The sequence below is a fragment of the Salarias fasciatus genome (assembly GCF_902148845.1).
Source record: "Salarias fasciatus chromosome 7 unlocalized genomic scaffold, fSalaFa1.1 super_scaffold_4, whole genome shotgun sequence".
Classification (NCBI taxonomy): domain Eukaryota; kingdom Metazoa; phylum Chordata; class Actinopteri; order Blenniiformes; family Blenniidae; genus Salarias; species Salarias fasciatus.
Genome location: NW_021941229.1, coordinates 4,591,101 through 4,606,815, shown reverse-complemented (window position 1 = coordinate 4,606,815; position 15,715 = coordinate 4,591,101). Strand labels below are relative to the sequence as shown.

General features: G+C 48.9%; 2 protein-coding genes across 2 annotated transcripts; both read left to right on the top strand.

The window, feature by feature from the left end:
- The first annotated feature begins 404 nt into the window (after positions 1 to 404).
- crata (carnitine O-acetyltransferase a) lies at positions 405 to 7,057 on the top strand. The gene is made up of 14 exons (XM_030084973.1): positions 405 to 615; positions 2,285 to 2,575; positions 2,654 to 2,772; positions 3,455 to 3,508; positions 3,650 to 3,815; positions 3,942 to 4,116; positions 4,196 to 4,374; positions 4,454 to 4,554; positions 4,641 to 4,760; positions 4,880 to 5,002; positions 5,142 to 5,277; positions 5,379 to 5,441; positions 5,620 to 5,757; positions 5,840 to 7,057. The coding sequence occupies exons 1-14, from the start codon at positions 589 to 591 to the stop codon at positions 6,053 to 6,055; spliced, it is 1,908 nt and encodes a 635-aa protein (XP_029940833.1). The 5' UTR covers positions 405 to 588; the 3' UTR covers positions 6,056 to 7,057.
- A 1,229-nt stretch (positions 7,058 to 8,286) lies between these two features.
- LOC115382971 (leukemia inhibitory factor receptor-like) lies at positions 8,287 to 15,534 on the top strand. The gene is made up of 17 exons (XM_030084968.1): positions 8,287 to 9,110; positions 10,388 to 10,539; positions 10,628 to 10,781; positions 10,860 to 11,126; positions 11,206 to 11,332; positions 11,557 to 11,693; positions 11,773 to 11,909; positions 11,992 to 12,145; positions 12,224 to 12,285; positions 12,497 to 12,719; positions 13,680 to 13,859; positions 13,934 to 14,035; positions 14,113 to 14,274; positions 14,385 to 14,513; positions 14,591 to 14,684; positions 14,760 to 14,823; positions 14,934 to 15,534. The coding sequence occupies exons 1-17, from the start codon at positions 9,005 to 9,007 to the stop codon at positions 15,366 to 15,368; spliced, it is 2,685 nt and encodes an 894-aa protein (XP_029940828.1). The 5' UTR covers positions 8,287 to 9,004; the 3' UTR covers positions 15,369 to 15,534.
- The last annotated feature ends 181 nt before the right edge of the window (positions 15,535 to 15,715 follow it).

The following is a 15,715-nucleotide window of genomic DNA, read 5'->3' as shown; positions in this document are numbered from 1 at the left end:
CGAGAGGCGGGTACTGCAGGCCGGACACAGCAGCGCTCTTCATTCATAAACATCGAGATTCTACTTTAGTTTGTGTCTGCTCAAATGTTTATATACCTTAAAGCTATGATTTTACTTTAACTTGTGTGCTGACTTTTACAGTACGTCTGCCTGCCATGTGTCTGTGTTTTCACATTCTGTTTGTCATAATATGCTAAGTATCTATTAGTATACGTCTATGATTCTACTTATATATGCATATGTAATGCCTATTTTGATTGTCTATTAAGTTTTTTCTTATTAGAATCAATGAGGTGAGTCATATATAGACTTTGATCCAATAAAAGCACGCCGACAGAATCAGACACAAAGTGCATGTGTGTTTGTTTACTCTTATCAGATCACACCCACTTTTATATTTATAGCCTTTCCCAGTGTAACCTTAACCGGCAGCTGTCTCCAGCGCCAGCGTCCCGGAGCTGTGACAGCGGGGACACGGCTCACCCTGACCGGCCCCTGGTGCAGGTGAACCCCCCGAACGGGAGCCCCCTTTCCCCGGACTTCGTTCAGTGACGGACCGCCGCCGGTGGGCGGTTCTAGCCCTGCAGAATGTGGGGCGTTTGTAGCCGAGTCGCGGTAAGTCACATTCCGACACTGTCCGCTAAACTGGAGCTTTTAAGACTGACACGGTGAATCCCGGCGACAGTCCTCTCCGGTAACGCGTTACTTAGTGACAGCTCGCTCAGCTCTGCGGCGGGTGGGCTGGTTAGCTGGTTAGCTGGTTAGCGGGCGGGTTAGCCCGATAGTTAGCATGCTAACCCCTTAGCGTTCGGAGGCTAACTGGGTCAGAGGTCAGGTTAGACTCGTGCGGTGACATAATGATGAAGTATGAAGATCCACATGATAACTGGGACTGTTATTTTAATCTTCACTATCCCTTAAACACGACAAAATGGGAAGTGAAAGGCAGGCCGTGGTAAAACTTGAGCTTTTTGTTAAATTGCTGCTTAAAAGCCTTTCATAACAACATTTTACATATGTTTATCACTTTAACGACTTCGGTCGTTCAGGAATATGTTGAAGCGGGTTAAAATAAGCGTTTCACCTGCAATGAAGGCTGAGGGAAAAGTTGTTATATCTCATTGGTCTTTTTTGATGCATGTCAGGAATCATGTAGCCCAGCAGTGTGTAACCTAAGGCCTGTATGTCGGCTCTGATCCAGCCCACAGTCCACCAAGTACATTTAAGGAATTCCAAAGAAAGTTTAGATGTTTTATCACAGCCAACACCACGAAACGGATATCTGTGATTGTGATCTTACTGCTATCAGTCTGTCTTTGACATGTTGTCAAAGTGCATGCAGAAGGAAGCAAAATGCAACAGTTCTACTTTTTTTTGCATCATTGATATTGCTTTTATGCAGAGTTTGCACTGCTCTTTGGTAGTGATTGCTCAAAACAATTCTGAAAAAAAATACACTTTAGAAGAAAGAATGCTCTAAACCACAGCACATTTTTAATGTAATGATTATTATGGCACTGTTTCACATGTAAAAATGAGTACAGACTGACATCTGCTGGACACACACACAAACACACACTCTCTCTCATACTTATCTCTAAAAATCTTTGTTTGAAATTCCCTTCAAGAGGAGTTATTTCAGGTTTTTGAAGACACTCTAGATTCTAGACAGTCTAGATTTTTCACTCATAACAGCTCCTAATGTTTATTATCTTTAAGATATCAAACATTTCAGAAATTCTAGAAGTCTGTCCTCGGTCTGACCGCCACTCTTAGCAATTTCAATTCTTGGTTATCAAGATTTGCTGTTGTTTCGTGTCTCTTTTGCAGCTCTGGAGCCACATTAGTGTCCTAAAACACTATGCAGTGACTCTCCAGAGAGAACACGTATAAATGATCTCAGTTTTTTTTTTTTCATTAAATCAGATTTTGATCTTATCTCACACTTTGAGTTTGATGTGACTCCCAACTAACACATGCATGAAATCCTCACATTCAGCCAAAGGTCACGGTGTAAGCTGTGAAGGCCTTTCAGATGAATCATCCTTCACCTCTGAAACTGCTTTAGCAGCTCAGACTGGGTGAAACGGCTGATCGCAGGATCGTTTCATAGGATCGTTTTTAATGTTTCAAGCTAAAAGAAGTCCGGATGCTGCTCCTGAGGAGGAGGACTTTCCGTCACCTGTTGAATGATTTCCCTGTGGGGTCATGTTTTGGGGTTGAATGATTCATCAGATCCCGTCTATTGGTTGTTCTGACCTGCTTCAACGTGTCTCTGCTGCAGCTGGGGATGGTGAAGCCCTGCTCGCTCGTCAAGCCATGCCACCTGGTGAAGCCCGTGTCGGCCGGCCGCCTGGCCGGCAGGTACCTGAGCCACCAGCGGGGGCTCCCCGGCCTGCCCGTGCCCCCCCTGCAGCAGACCTGCCAGCGCTACATCACGGCCCTGGAGCCCATCGTGGAGGCGGACGAGCTGAAGCGCACCAGGTCGCTGCTGGAGGAGTTCCAGAGGGCGGGGGGCCTCGGGGAGCGGCTGCAGAGGGGCCTGGAGAAGAGAGCGCAGGGCTCGGAGAACTGGGTGAGCGCCACGGCTTCACGCTCTCCGCCTCTCTGGTACAGGATTCCCACAGCTCTGACCGGTTTCTGTTTCCTGCAGCTCTCTGATTGGTGGGTTCAGGTCGCTTATCTGGAATACCGGATGCCTGTGGTGGTCCACTCCAGCCCCGGCCTGGTCCTGCCCCGCATGGACTTCACTGACCAGCAGGGACAGATAAAGTGAGCTCTCACAGCTCTCGCTGTCTTTCTGTTTTCCAGTAGGGTTGTTTATTGTGTTTATTTAATTCTCGTCTAACTCTTGGTAATCCCATTCAGCACACATCAGTCATGCTTCCCATTTAAAAAGTTACTGAGATGGTATAAAGACAGAAATATAGAGAACTAGCTGAAGTTCAAAGTCAAAGGTCAAATCAAAGGTCCTTATTTTCCCGTCTGACATTCCCGTTCGTGTGTGTGTGAAGGATAATCCTGCTAATCTCCATCTCACTCGGCCTGTTCACTGCAACAATGAGAGCATTTTCTGGAAGCTGACAGAGGACAAGTCCAGTCGATGTTTATGAAGCACGTTCAGGCTGAGGGGAGGACTTTTCACACAGATTCCCTCAGAAACCCTGCAGGAGGAGCGGAAGCTGTTGAAGCTGCAGGAAGGGGACAGGAAAAGATGTGGTTTGGGTCTCTGTGGGCGTGATGGTCAGTCTGCAGCTGTGTAAACTTAACCACACATGAAGTAGTTTGTGATGTTTCCCTGAATCTCACACTGAATGAGCGCAGCTTCTGACTCCTGTTAATGTTTCTGATCCTCTCGTCTCGACTCTGCACTGCTTTTAAAAACAGACTTCCAGAGCATGAAGAACCATCCCAGAAGTTAATGAGTGGCTTTTCTCTTTCTCTCTTTCTGAAGATTCGCAGCCAAACTGATCGCCGGCGTTTTGGACTTCAAGACAATGATTGACAAGTGAGTCCTCTCGTTTACTCATCCTCTTCTACCAGAGATGGAACTTGACACTGACATGCAGGACAGAGAGAACCTGTTCTGCTGCGCCGGCTCATTATGGTTTTGTGAGTTGGTGCTGACGGACGCCGTCCTGTGCTGCAGTGAAACCCTCCCGGTGGAGTTCCTGGGAGGAAAGCCCCTGTGCATGAACCAGTACTACGAGGTGCTGTCGTCCTGCCGGATCCCCGGCCTGAAGAGGGACTCGGTGGTGAACCACGCCAAGAGCCCCGCGCCTCCCAAGCACATCACCGTCGTGCACAACTTCCAGGTACCTCCGCTCGGCCTCGGCGGCTTCAGAACCGAACCAGAAACACATTTGAGGAGCCTTTCTAAAGGTTTACTGGGTCTGAGCAGAAGCTGAGACCGTCTAGAAAGCGTTTCTTCCTCGCTCTAGTTCTTCGTGCTGGACGTGTACCACAGCGACGGCTCGCCGCTGACTGCAGACCAGCTCCGCGTTCAGCTGGAGAAGATCTGCAGAGCGTCGGCTCCGGCCGGCGCCCGGCCGCTCGGCATCCTCACCACGCAGCACAGAGACTCCTGGGGCAAAACCTACCAGCTCCTGATGCAGGGTGAGTCGCCGTCGCGCCTCGGCGACGCGCCGGGACAGCGTGCGGCGTGCTCCAAGCGGTCGTTTCTCCTCCTGACCAGACGAGACCAACCGGGCCTCGGTGTCGGCGATCCAGAGGAGCATCTTCACCCTGTGCCTGGACCCCGCCAGGCCCCAGACCTCCGGGGACTCGTACCGCAGTGCAGCCGCCGTCCAGATGCTGCACGGAGGGGGCAGCGGCGGGAACAGTGGCAACCGCTGGTTCGACAAGACGCTGCAGGTAACACACACACACAGTTCATCGTGTGTGAAGAGTCGCTGTCAGTCGAGGCGTGTGATGCATTCTGGTCTTTCTTTAGTTCATCGTTGGAGAGGACGGGACGTGCGGCGCTAACTACGAGCACGCCCCGGCCGAGGGCCCGCCCATCGTGGCCCTGATCGATCATGTCGTTGAATACACGTAAGCGTGACGCCGCTGTATTTCTTGGAGTTTTCTTCGTCGCTGCTTCGTTCTCTCGGTTTAATGTCTCTTTTGTGTGGCGGCAGGAGGAAGCCGGAGCCGGAGCGCCGTCACTCGGCGTCGCTGCCCACGCCTCAGAAACTCCACTTCAACATCACGGCGGAGGTCCAGAGGGACATCGAGGAGGCCGAGCGCAGCATGGACACGTGAGAGAACCACCGACACTCCAGAGCATGCAGCATCCACACACACACACACACACAATCTGTCTGTCACTGTAGTTTCGGGTTTGTCCCTCACTGTCCTCGTGCTCCTGCGTCCACAGCCTGGCTCAGGACCTCGACATGAGGGTCATGGTTTTCGGCCATTTCGGTAAAAATGTCCCAAAGAGCCACAAGATGAGTCCCGACGCCTTCGTCCAGATGGCTCTGCAGCTGGCCTACTACAGGTGAGCTCCGCCCACCTTGACGTGCACGAAGCAGTGACTTCCCCTCGCAGCAGCTTCGCCGAGGAATCTGAAGCCGTGAAGCGCTGAGTCTCCGTTTCCTGAAGCCTCTGTATTTCCTCCCTCGGCCTGCTCTCCTCAGGATGTACCAGCACTGCTGTGCCACCTACGAGAGCGCCTCCCTGCGGATGTTCAGGCGGGGCCGGACCGACACCATCCGCTCCGCCTCCAGCGCCTCGGCCGCCTTCGTCAAGGCCTTCGACGGGCCGAGGACGCAGGTCTGCGTCCGCCCCGCCGCTCCCGTTCCAACCCCGAACACTTCGAGAGCACGTCCGCTTTGTGACGACCGTTCTCTGTGTTTTCCTCTCGCTCTCCGCAGAACACAGAGAAGGCCGACCTGCTGAAGAAAGCCGTGGCGGCCCACCGGTCCTACACCAACATGGTGAGTCTCGATTTTTCGAGCGTGACGCTCCCAGCTGTCAGACTGAGTCCAGAATCAGGAAACGTGAGCAGCTGCCTCATCTGTGACCTTCATCCCGTCGCACCAAATCTCACAAACATTTAACGCTAACGAGGATGTGTGATCTGTGGCGATAACGGCGCCGTGCCTGTGTGTGCAGGCCATCAGCGGTCAGGCCATCGACAGACACCTGCTGGGCCTGAAGCTGCAGGCGCTGGAGGAGAAGCTGTCGGTGCCCGAGGTCTTCACGGACGCCGCCTACGCCAAGGCGCTGCACTACCGGCTGTCCACCAGCCAGGTACGGACCGGGACGGCGGCGCGGCTCTGCGTGACAGCCGTTCTGTCAGACTGACGCTGACCGCCCCTCGTGTGTTCGCCAGGTTCCCTCAAAGACCGACTGCGTCATGTGCTTCGGGCCGGTGGTGCCGAACGGCTACGGCGTGTGCTACAACCCCATGGACGACCACATCAACTTCGCCGTGTCGTCCTTCAACTCCTGCCAGGACACGGACTCGGCCCGGATGGCCCGGGCGGTGGAGGCCGCCCTGCTGGACATGAAGACCCTGCTGGACCAGACCCCCCAGGCCAAGCTGTGAGGGGTCGTGACCTCCGAGTCCTTCAGACGCACCGAGGCTCTGCCGCTCTGAGCCGCCGTTCAGCCTCTCGCCGCCTCACCGAGCACTTTGAGTCAGACGGCCGTCCGAGCCGAGCGGCCCGTCTCCCCACGAGCACTTTCTCACAGTGAACCAGTGACCTTTGACCCACAATCAGTCCTTCACAGAGAGTCTGAACATTTCACTTTATCTTCATTTCAGGGACAAATCCAGTCTGACACCAAGTGCTTTAAACAATCAAAAATGAACCGTACGCACACAGAGATTGAAATATAAATGCCAGATCTAACATGTGGGACTGGAACAATAAGCCAGAGTGAAGCTGTTTCAGTTTAGTCGTAGAGTCACAAATTAATCTTTTTTCCTGGATTTAGACAGTAAAACACATGCTTTCCTTTGACGTCATGGTCGGAGGTCGTTTAACAGTCTGAGCTAAACACACACAAGATGCTTCACTCTGACTCATTTCTCCAGTCTCATATTTTAGGTCTCAGACACTGTGTGAGTGAGAGACTTTTATTTTGTTGAACAGATTGTGCTTTTTTTAAGGATTTACACTGATCATCTTTAAAACACTGACTGAGTTTACTTTTTATCTGCATTTCGAGCACAGACGAGTCGCTTCCTGCTAAAGTTTACCACTGAGCTGCTGACTTTTCACACTTTGGCTGAGAATCAACTGAAAGTGATTTTACTTTCTCCACAAAGACTCCACAGATCTGAAGCACACCACTATGACCCACTGTCTCCTTTTGTAGTTTAGATTTTCAAATTGACTGTTGAACAGGACAAACTGAGCTTTTATTTTGACACGATGCTGAGCTGGAGGGATTGTTTTGGCCAGTACAGGATTCACTGTTAGTTATTAAAGATTTTTCTGTGGTTAATTTCGCTGAAGATTGTTTGACAAAGAGAAATTCTCTGAAGCTGACGATAACATATCAGAGCGTTTGACTCTTGGTACATTAAAATCTGTTTCCTTTGCGTCCTCTGTCATTTCACTGCTGCTTGCGTGTTTTTATTAGAAGAAGCCGGAGTGTGTTCATGTGTTTTTGCACACGGTTTTGGAGACAGGAAGTGATGAAAAGTGACGGTATGGGTCTGGTTGTGGTGAGGGATGCTGGGAAACGAGAAAACAGGATGGAGAGTCTCCGTTCTGCTTTCAAGAGGAGGAGCGAGGACACTTCCCGTCTGTTTCTTCACTCCGCTGCTCGTCCTTTCACTTCCCCGTCTCCTTCCAGCTCTACTCCTCCACTCTCAGCTCTTACTCCTGACCTTCCTCTGAACTCTGACTCAAACCAAGACACTTTCTCCACCAGCAGATCTCTCAGGACCTCCCGCTGCTCCTCCTCTTCCAGGGAATTTCTCATATCGTGGTTTTGTTGAGTGTAAATGAAGCAACAAAACAACTGGACTTTTTAACTGCACAGATTTAATAAGCATTCTGATGGTTGTTTTCATAAAGAATGCTCGGTAAGTAATTATTTGTTTAAGGAATGCAGCTCGATTTGAAGTTCTTTGGATGATGTTTTCACAGACAAATCAAACACAAAGAGACAGACTGAGTCATAAAATGACTGAAGACACAACAACAGAACAGACTCCTGTTTAACATCAGATTCATTTGACTGGTTTCTCAATAGATAACATCACTGAGTACAGCTGTCCGGTCCAACATAATGAGTTTTAGATCGATTGATGGATCAATGAGAATTTCTCTGTAAAGACTTCACAGCTGATTACTGTAATTCTGAAAGTACAGCACTCAGAATATGTAAAATCTTCCTATTCAAAACAATCCAAATTGAAGTTAATCCGGGGGCGACAGACAAGTGGTTCAGTGTATATCTAAATAAACAGTTTCCAAAAGATTTAAAGCAGACACATTTCTAATTTAAACTGGCAATATCAACGAATAAAACACAATAATAACACAAAAGAAACAAAACTCCCACTGTCCCAGATAACCAAGCCAGTGGCAATCAACAAACAAAACGTCTAACTGTTCCCATACGTTTTTATCTTATCTCACCTTAACAAATTTTACCTTATAAACATGGGACAAACGTGTTTAACCTAATGTTTTTTTTTTCCATTTAAAATAACACTGTGTGGTATACAAAGCAGTTTTATCTACAGAGTACAGTCTCTTCATGTCTCCTGGACCGTCAGCCCGTCTTCTTGGAGACAGCCATATCCCTGATAGTCTTAGTTCCTGTCTCCAGATTGATTCCAACGAAGCGGCTGAAAGTGGAGCTGCTGGGAAATGCCTGAGGTGGGGCGCGTCAGCATTCTCCACTTCCCGCCAAGTGTGTTTATAAACCAGACGGTGAAAAGTTCTCCCAGCTGATCAGAGCTTGGTTTATCCAGGTATGTTTTGGATTTGGAAATCTCAGACTTCAGAGGGTTAAAAGTGCCGCCTCCTCACACTCCGACTGGTTCAGCTCTCCAGGTTCTCATTCTGCCGTATAACCACAGCTTCCAGCAGATGTTAGTAATGAACTGATCACTGCTGGATTCTCCAGCTGGGGTTCCTGGAGAGGGATTTTCCCAGAGATCTCGGTCATCCATGTTTTTCTGGGCAGAATGCTGACGGCACGGTGGATCAGTGTTTTTCTTTCCACAGTGTGTGAAGTGTGTTTTTCTTCTGGAAGGCCATCTGAAACTTGTGAGAGTTAAACAGGTCTGATCTGGCTGATCTGACTCACAGTTACGAGAATGCAGCGGCTCCATTTCCGGCTCCTCTGTGCACATGGATTTCACAACGCCGTCAACAAATGGACCTGTGGAGATGGAAACCACAGGCTGCTCTGGAGGGGAGTGACCGGGGCAGGGAGTGACTGAACACTCCTCCTCTCAGAGTGAGAATCCTTCCTTTAAGACAAAGTTTTAAGGAATCCGCTGCAGAACGACTGAGTTCATCTCCTCGGCATGGATCCAGTGAGAGTCAGGATCAGGAGGACGATCACCATCACACAGCTGGCTCTGACCACGCTGATCTGTGGGAGCTTCCAGGATGGACATGAGCAGACACAGGGTGAGTACCTGTGTGTGTGTGTGAGAGAGAGAGAGAGAGAGAAAGGACTTCAGCATGAACTGATGTCCCTTTGAGGTGTGATCCTCCACTGCTCATATTTACACTGAGAAGTCGCCTCACAGCCTTTCCCTGTGGAGTCTGCATGTTCTCCCTGTGGATACTCTGTTCTTCTCCCGCAAAGCACAAAGAGAGAATGGCAGATGGCAGAGATCCCGCGGAGCAGAAATGAACCTGAAACTCAGCTGAAGTCTGGTTGTTTGATGGGTTTCGGTTTCATTCTGTGAGAGTCTGGTTCTGATTGAAATCCTGTGCTGCTGCTCTGAAGCAGTTCTGAATGATCTCTGGCTTGCCGGATGTTGTTTACAAATCTGTACAGCTCCATATAGAGCCTGAAACCACAACCCTCATTATTGCTCAGTTTGGAATTTTAACTGACCTCTTTCACATTGATTAAAATTAATTTTTAATTTGTTGTTTTGATTCTGAAAAAAAGTGCATTTGACTGTAATATATATCATTATATCATTATTATTCACACAAATTATCAGGCAGAACAGACACTTTTTGGACACAACGCGGTGCTCCTATTCTGTCTGATAATCATTAATTCTGAACTGATTCTTATCACACTCTTCATCCCTGAAACACTACTGCTCATTTCCCATCACTCATTTCAACATCTCTCAGCTACATCCTGGGTGTGTGTGAGTGTGAGTGTGTGCGTGTGTTTATAGAAGAGGAAGAAGAGTGAATTATAGAAGATTTTTAAAACTTAAAGTGATTACATGTTGATTTACAAAAATGAGAAAGCTCAGTTTGTCTTACGGGTAATTATTAATGAAAAGATCATGTTTGGATGATTGTTTTAAATTGCAGTAATAAAACCTTGAACATTTGTGACCTCAGTAACACACCTTTCAGGAGTTCATTCAGGAGTTTTTTCAGTTTTATTGAATGATACCTGTGTAGAACCTCTAAATATAACAAAAATAACCAAGAGTTAAATGAAAGTGTGAAAGCATGTTAATAACTTCTGCTGTAGAAAATAAAAACTTCAGTGACTAAATCTAGAAAGCAATCTAGAAAGTGCTTGAAAGCAAGCACTTTGTTTTTCTGTGGGCAGATCGAAGCATCCTGCTCTGGTCTGCTGGTCGTTGATACGATCGGCTTCATCTCCTGTTTGGACACGCTCACAAAGTGGCTTCTTAGAGATTAATGCTCAACAGCACTGAAGTGTTCTGCGTTCGAAGGTTCACTCAGTTCAACTTTCTCTTCAGGGGTTTTGCAGTGTGGACCTGAAAATGTGAGTCTTTCCACTTCTGGTGAGACGCTCCTGCTGACGTGGAACGATGGAGCTTCATGTTCCTCCTTAGGAGATGCGTTCATCTACGAGCTGGAGGTCCTCATCGCAGACAGGACAGTGCATCATGTAAGAGATGTTCAGGTGTCGACGGTGCCGATCGATAATCCTCCTGTCTGGAAAGGAGCTGGTTCTGACTCGGTCCGTCTGGTTTCAGGACCAGGTCTCAGTGGCGGCCGACAGAGCGGAACGGCCTTGCTCCTGGAACTGGACGTCTCATCTGTCTTTAGACTGCGCTCCTCATTCAGTGAGGCTTCGCTCCCGCTACGACAACCAGACCAGCCCGTGGAAACAAGAGCAGAAGGTTCCAGGTCTCCATGCAGCCGCCGGCCCTCCGTCTCCCATCAGTCCGTCACGTTACGGGACGTCATCATGCTGTTTCCCTGCAGGAACTCGAGCCCTGAAGAAGCGCGTCTTCCCTCGGGACCGAGTGTTTCAGGCGGGAAGCAAGGCCACATTTTGCTGCGTGGTGCCGGCGGGTCAGAGTTTTGACCACATGTATCTGAGCGGCTACGAAGGAGCTGAGATGAACACCTCTGAGATCAGCGATCAGACGTACGGCCTGACTCTGCTGCTGGAGCAGCCGTCAGAGCTCTGCGTCGACGTCAAGTGCCAAACAAACACCACTTCCTACGGAGCTTGTACTTATATCGGCTGTGAGTATGACGGAGTCTGAACCCTTCTCAATGAAACGTGCTGACCGTTACTTTCTCTTTTTGTTTGGGCGTGGATCAGACCCGCCTGACGATCGGGATCTTCAGTGTGAAACACGAGATCTGGAGTCAGTGGACTGCAGCTGGACAGTAGGAAGACACACACACCTTTCTCTCAAGAGTCCAACACGCTATCAGCTGCTCGGGAGGTAGAACTACACTGCTTACCACACTCTCTACTGATTGTTTCAGACGTAACGGGATTCAAAGAACAACATGCTTTTAAATATATTCCTCTGGGTAAATGTGCAAATCCGAGCAGTTCTTAAGAAAACCAACAGAACTAATCTCATGACACTTCCCGTCCGCCTCAGTCCCACACAGCCCACCAAGTTCAGACATGTTTCTCAGACTCATTTTGTGTCTTTTTCAGGCTTTGTGAATCTGCATCAAAGGGCAGATGCTCACAAATGATGCAAATTGGAGCTGAAGAAAGAAACTGGACCCTGAAAGCAGAGAATAAGCTTGGAACGGTGGAGCTGCACGACAGGGCCGACCTGACGAAGAGAGGTACCTCTCCATACGGACTCAAACATCCTCGTCCGGTGAAATGCTCCTGTGCAGCTGACTGCTGTGGTCTGTTCTTCAGTCCACATGTTCGCTCCAGACGCTCTGACAGCTTCAGCTGTGAACTCCAGGAACGCCAGCTTGACATGGACCTGGACTGTGGAGCAGTACAAAGACCTCAATATAACATGCCAAACACTCATCAATCACGCTGAAACAGTGAGTGGATGATGGAAGGCTCCTCTGTGAAGCTCCTGTTTGAACCAGAATATCTTTATGATTTTCTGCATTGTGTCTCAAGGTTGAAAGTGTTGGAATGGGCCTTAAGGTTGTGGTTTTAAAGGAGCTGATCCCTCACTGGAGGTACAGTGTGAGGGTACGATGTGGAACAGCTCAGCACTTCTGGAGGTGGGGGGACTGGAGCAGAGACTTGGTCTTTCACACCAGAGGTGATGGTGAGTGTTGCACAGAGAGACAGGAGTGCTTAATCCAAGGACAGTTTAACAGGAAGTGATGATCTGTTGGCCCCACAGTTCCAGAGGCTCTGAATGTGTGGATGCAGATGAAGGAAAACCACACACTGGTTATGTGGAAAGTGAGTCACATGACACTCACGCACCTTCATGTTTTTAATGGTCAGATTCATACAATGATAATAGTCTGGAAATGAAGTGTGGCTTTACAGACTTCAATTCATCACAGGAGAAATAGAAAAAAGTTATCTTGTTACTGCAATATTACAGTTTTAGAGTCAAGATCTGAATCTCAGACTGAGTTCTGAGTGGTGAAGTGCGTTTTGTGTGCAGAAGCTGCTGGCCAATCAGAGCCACGGAGAGATCCTGGACTACGAAGTGACCTGGACTAAAAGCAGAGAGGAAGAGTGGCAGATCAGGAGCAAAGTGGCAAACAGCAATGAGAGTGTGACTCTGAGCCTGAACCCCGGGGAGGAGCACATGGTGACGGTCAGAGCCAGAAACACACATGGAAGCTCTTCTCCATCAACCATCATCATCCCCAGCAGGGGTCCAGGTAGGACTGGTAGGGAGTGAAAATCTGATCTCAGATCAGAGAACGAGGAGGTGAATTGTTGACATGTTTTCAGCTCATTTTGTAATGTTTGCTTGAGCTGCCAAAGCAGTGTTTTTACCATGGGCAGTTTAACTTAAAGGTGCTGTAGGCAGGATTACCTTCGCAAGATGGCGATTTGACCCATCCAAGATGGCGATTTGACCCATCCAAGATGGCGATTTGAAACCCGTAGTCGGGGCCGGCAGTGTCATGGCCGCCTGCGCCGGCGGGTTGATTCACCTGTGACCTTTTCACGGCGGGCCTGAGGTCAAAGGCTTTTTTTAAGAACTGCAGTAGAAACAGACAGTGTCCTCCGGGGAGTTTTGATGATGTTATGCCCGATGAAGCGGGTAAATATGCGGCTCTGTTCCTCGTGTGCGTTCACGAGAAACAGAGCTTTAAAGCGGCGCCCCCTCGACCAATCAGGATAGAGCCTCATGGGCTCTTCTGATTGGTCAAAGATACCTGGAGCTGTGGAGATTCTTTTTCAGCTCAGAACAGAGACAGATGGAAACGCTGCGCCCTCGTGGTAGTGCAATTATGCTACACTCCAGAAATACACAGAAATATCCCTTTTAAAACCCTTTTTGGGCAAATGACAGTATGTTTGATAACTTCTTAATTGCTTCTTTTTTCCCCTTTTGTCTGGTTTTTAGAATTAGTTTTGTAATTTCCTCGTAAATGGTTCAGTTAATTTATTACTTGTCACTTTAAAAAGACAATAGATCCTTAAAACACCCGTACAGTGGACCCTTAGGGTGTCTTGTGGCTGAAATTTTCTACTTTTGAGTCACACTGAGTGATTCCTTTATGAAGAAACCTGCCAATTATTGTTTTTGGACTCATTAAAGTTGTGTGAATCATTTCAAAGTGTGACGTACAGCTGATGTTTCCAGAGGAATGATGGGTGTTTCCCCACAGGCAGACCTGCAGTGAGCACCTCCCGGATCTCTGGCGCCGGCGGGGGCTTCAGCCTGTCCTGGCCTACTGAGCCTGCAGCCAGCTGTGGCTACACGGTGGACTGGTGTCCTGCCTCTGGCGCTGGCTCTGTAGACTGGCTCACACTTCCTCCCAGTGAGACCAGCGTCTCTGTCGTCTCAGGTCAGGCCTCTCTTTTACTCATCGAACGGCAGTGCAGCTGTTTGCAGCCTCACATTTCCTGTGTTATCCCACAGAGAACCTGAGAGACGGAGTGAGGTACTTCCTGTCTGTGTACGCCTGCACTGACGGAGCTCCGGTGCTGCTGCAGAGGCATGAGGGTTATGTCAGAGAGACAAGTAAGATGCCCTCAAATGACTGTTTTCTTGTGAGGAAACTTCATCCAGGAGTGTTTGATCCTCGTTGTGTTTTTCAGGAATAAAAGATAATCTGTTCAGGTCGCTGAAACTGAGAGAGCAGGGCTCAGATGTGGAGGTTTCCTGGGAGCCCATAGCTCTGGGGGAGCAAACCGCCTTCATCCATGGCTACGCTCTGCACTGCCAGGACCACAGCAGCTCTCCTCTCACTGTGAGCACAAGTAAGACCACAATGCTGCAGATTCCTTCTTCTGATGTGATTTTCTTGTGCTTTGCATCCCTTGGTAAAATGATTACATTCAGTCTTTTGACTGCTGTTAAATGTCTCCAGGTGATCCTCACGCCACCAGTCTGACGGTCAGAAACCTGAGAAAATCCTGGTACACCTTCACCGTGACCGCTGTGACCGCCGTGGGAGAGTGTGGAAATACATCTATCACAGCCACATTAAGCTCCCAGAGTAGGCGGCTTGTTGAGGTTCAGCTATGTTTTGGTCCTGCTGGCTTTCTCTCACCCCTGCATGTCTGCTCTCTCCAGCGGATAACCTGATCTGGCTGGTCTTCATGACCCTCGGGATCGTGTTTGCTCTCCTGTCCTTCACCACCGTCATCTGCTACAGACAGTGGGCATGGTAGGAAATCCAGCGCACGCTCTTCATCGAACCGCTGGATCGCAGAGTAACATGTGAGTTTTGTGCGTTCAACAGTATCAAAGAGAAGGTGTACCCTCCCATCCCAAAGCCGGTGTTAACGGAGACGTTCCTGTCACCCGTAAGTTTCTCCCTCTTCAGTGTCAGTTTAAGCTCAGATTAAGGAGATATTACAGTTTTTCTTCTTGCCGGAGTGAGGAACGGTTCTTCCTGTGACTCTCTGTTTTCCAGACGGAGTATTTAGTGGCGGATCAGCGTCTCCACACTGAGGCAGATATCCTGGATATCCTGGATGTTCCCGAGCTGCTTTATAATCCTGGAGAGTTACTGAACGGCTATCTGAGCCAGGAGGACGAGCAAACTCTCAACGGCTTCAACAACAGCAGCGAGCTCCAGGACACAGCAGAGCCACCCGCTGGACCCTCCACTGTCCCCCCGAGGGACTTTTTCAACCCCACCTACAACGTGGCGCCGGAGACGGAAGCCGAGTCCGGCTCCAGTCCGGAGGTCCAGGCAGAGACAGGAAGTCCTGATGGATACAAGCCGCAGAGTCTGGCTGAAAAGGCCTGGTCAGCTCAGAGCGAGCAGCTTCCAGACAGCCGCATGTCCCTCGTCTCAGCCTACATCTCACTGCCGTCCTCCCAGTGGATCCACACGCACACGTAGCAGCCTGACACTGGAGGATGGAGGGTCTGTGTCCTCAGAGATCCCAATGAAAGAAGAAACCAGTCTTAGTTTTAGTCAGGCAGATTTAATGTTCACCTCAGCTTCACCTCTCAATTCCTCATTTCATCCTCATGTCTCGTTCCAAACTTGTAAATAAAATCATCTATCTCAGTGAATCTTGCAGGCTGTCTGAATATTAATGCTGATTTCATCATGTTCGTGCTTTCAAAAGATTTTTTTTTTTCAATCATCTTAAATCTTTGCTTTCACACTTTTGGATAAGAAAGACAAAAAAATGGTTCTAAACAGTGAGTTTTTTAAAGTTGGTCAGGACAAGATACATGGTT